At 36.0% G+C, this 2,826-nt stretch overlaps 1 protein-coding gene across 1 annotated transcript in view; it reads left to right on the top strand.

The window, feature by feature from the left end:
- LOC109823605 overlaps window positions 2,032–2,826 on the top strand; it is a 993-nt gene continuing 198 nt past the window's right edge. The window contains exons 1-2 of the mRNA XM_020389882.1: window positions 2,032–2,426; window positions 2,547–2,824. Coding sequence (XP_020245471.1) covers window positions 2,222–2,426; window positions 2,547–2,824 — 483 coding nt within the window. The 5' untranslated portion in view covers window positions 2,032–2,221. The remainder of the gene's footprint in view (window positions 2,427–2,546; window positions 2,825–2,826) is intronic.

Here is a 2,826-nt window from a genome sequence, read left to right as displayed (position 1 = left end):
TCATAAAAAGATTTAAAAATGGTCTACTATAAATACCCATGTTCATAGAAGCATTGTGCCATAGGTGAGCTCACTTTAGTGGGCAAACACGAAGGGTTGCACATCCATTAATTCTAAAACTTCTCCCAGAAGACGCAGTTGTTATTTCTGACTAGTGCTTGCCAAATCTCGTAAATCAAATTCTCATGTCATTTTCCTTAAAATCTGGCTGTCATCTTCGATTGAAAATTAGATTTGAACAGGATTGAGATATGATTTGAACATAACGCATCTCTCGACGTCACTGATGTCTACGCGTGGAATCTTGCCGACTTGTATTACCTCAAGTTGGGGGAAAAAATCGCCAGTCAAGTTCCCCACTTTCACTCCCTTAGTGGACTCCGCAAGCTAACTTTCTTTTTTCTTTTTTCTTTTTCTTTTTCCTTCTCCCTCTCTTTTAACACATTATAGAACTAAAAAAGCTAGACCAATCTTGTGTTAACCTGGAAATAGAGAGGCTTTTGCGTGTACACAAGGCTAATGGAGCCCACTTTGAACTTTTTTGAAATTTTTTCTACGGTTTATTAAAAGAAATTAAAATACACGTCAAGAATTTACATTATTTTTTGATTAATTGCTTGCAATAATATTCTCTGTTGAGTTTTCTCTAGTTCCTCCTAATAAATAATAATGTGGATGCAGAGAAGTCGGGGAATATTTGAACCCTGTTGATACAAGTATGCTCACATTTTGTGGCTCTTGCCATCGAGACGCAGGAAAATAAAGACAAGAGAGAGGCGGAGACAGTGTAACAAATCTTGTTCAGGGAATCGAAGCTTCACATATAAGATACGTGGATAGGATAGATAATGCTAATTAAGGAAGAAAGTAGGAATTACATTTAGGAAAATTTAAGTTGTTTGTGTTGAACATCGGAAATACATTTGACTTATTTGAAAAGTTAAATAAGTAAATAAAAGATTAACGAGCCCAAGAAAGGTAACAACATAAAAAAAAAATACAATTCTAGCTTGATGTCACAATCGATATAGATGATGAAGCCACTATTCTAGAATTGCCTAAGAAAAAGAAAAAGGTGAAGAATGATTGATCTTAGCTCAATAAAAAATAAAACAGATAGAATAAAAGACAATTTTTTTCTTAAATATATTATAGAATAGTTTAATTATTTTGAGTGAGATTAGGAATCTTTATAAGGGAGTTTCGTGAACTTTTTTAGTATTTTTATATGCTTATGCGGATGCTTTTACCATATAAAAGTATACTAGAGTTAGCATTAATCTTTAATTTATAATTTTTTATGAAGTCTATCAATGATTAGGAACAAACTTCATATTTCTTTTATACCATTTAAGCATACTTTTAATCAATTATTTTGCCTTATTGGTATTAAATATTCACCTAACACTATTTTAATATTTTCACTTTTGCAACACTATATTTTCTCAAGTAAAGCTTGGATTCATATCGGTCAAAATAATATAAAAATTCAAATTAGCTTCAAATTATATTTGTTTTCTGTCAATTCAAATATCAAACTATCAATTCAAATATCAAAGTGAATATTTAAATTGGGTGTAGCACATTTAAACAAACATAAAGAAAATCACGATATAAATGTTTAGAGACAAAAGTGAGCACAAACTATTAAAGTGGAACTGATGAACAAATTTTAGTTAAACAATCAGTCAAAAATACTTAATCATGATATTTAATCATGTGCATTGCACATGTATACAATCTAGTTGAGATAAAAGAGTGAGGCGGAAGGAAAGCATTATCTTTTGTTGATCTTTAGGATTCGGAGCGGGTAGAACATCCTGATCCGGTCCTCGTCAAATTGAGATCCATCGCCGCAGCACCCAGCAGCATCTTTTCCTTTTCTTTTTCTTTTTCTTTTCCCTTATTTAATTTTGCAAAAAAAAAAAAAAACAGGGCCCCACCCTCCCACGAAAATTTAACCTTTTCACTTTCCCTTCGCCCTCCCGTTACTTTCCCAAATAAAAATTAAAATGGCTATAAATAAAGGGTGCGGGGTGCCATTCTAAGGTTGAAGCCGAAGCCAGAGCAGCAGCAGCTTCCTGATCTCTTCTCTTTTCCTCTTTTAGCAATACAAGCTCCTCCCTTCTCTTTTACGCTTTTTACTTTTTCTTTTTTTTTTTTCACTTTTCGTTAATTTTACAAAGTGAACTCCACAGTTAATATAAAATAAAATAAAATTATGGAGGGAACCTCGTCTCCCAGCTGCTCATCGTCCTGTGCTTCGTTTAGCTCTGTCGACGACGTCTCCGTGAAACCAAACGGCGCCGTCAAGTTTATCTGCAGCTACGCTGGTAAAATTCTTCCCCGCTACCCAGACGCCAAGCTCCGTTACGTCGGCGGCCAGACCAGGGTCCTCTCCGTTGATCGATCCCTCCCTTTCTCAGGTTCGACCGTCGCTATTATTATTATTATTATTATTTTGTTACTAGTGAATAATAGCAAGTTCATGATTCGATTATTGTTATGCTTCATATATTAATTAAAGCATCAAATTTGGGACGCAGAGCTACGGGCGAAAATGGGGGAATTGTGCGGTTGGGGCTCCGTGAGCTTGAGATGCCAGCTGCCAACTGAAGATCTGGACGCCCTAGTTTCGATCACCTCCGACGAGGACCTGGCCAATCTCTACGAAGAATACGATCTGGCTTCTCGCGATCATCTTCTTCCGTTAAAGATTAGAGCTTTTCTCTATCCCGCACCTCAGCCTCAATCGAAGTCCCTTAAAAATAACGGAAACTTCCCGGCTCGAGCACCGATCTCGAGATTTCCCGGCCGATCAGATGC

Source organism: Asparagus officinalis, chromosome 9 (assembly GCF_001876935.1).
Source record: "Asparagus officinalis chromosome 9, Aspof.V1, whole genome shotgun sequence".
Taxonomy (NCBI): Eukaryota; Viridiplantae; Streptophyta; class Magnoliopsida; order Asparagales; family Asparagaceae; genus Asparagus; species Asparagus officinalis.
The sequence above is the reverse complement of the archived record's forward strand: the minus strand, read 5'-3'. Positions and strand labels throughout refer to the sequence as shown.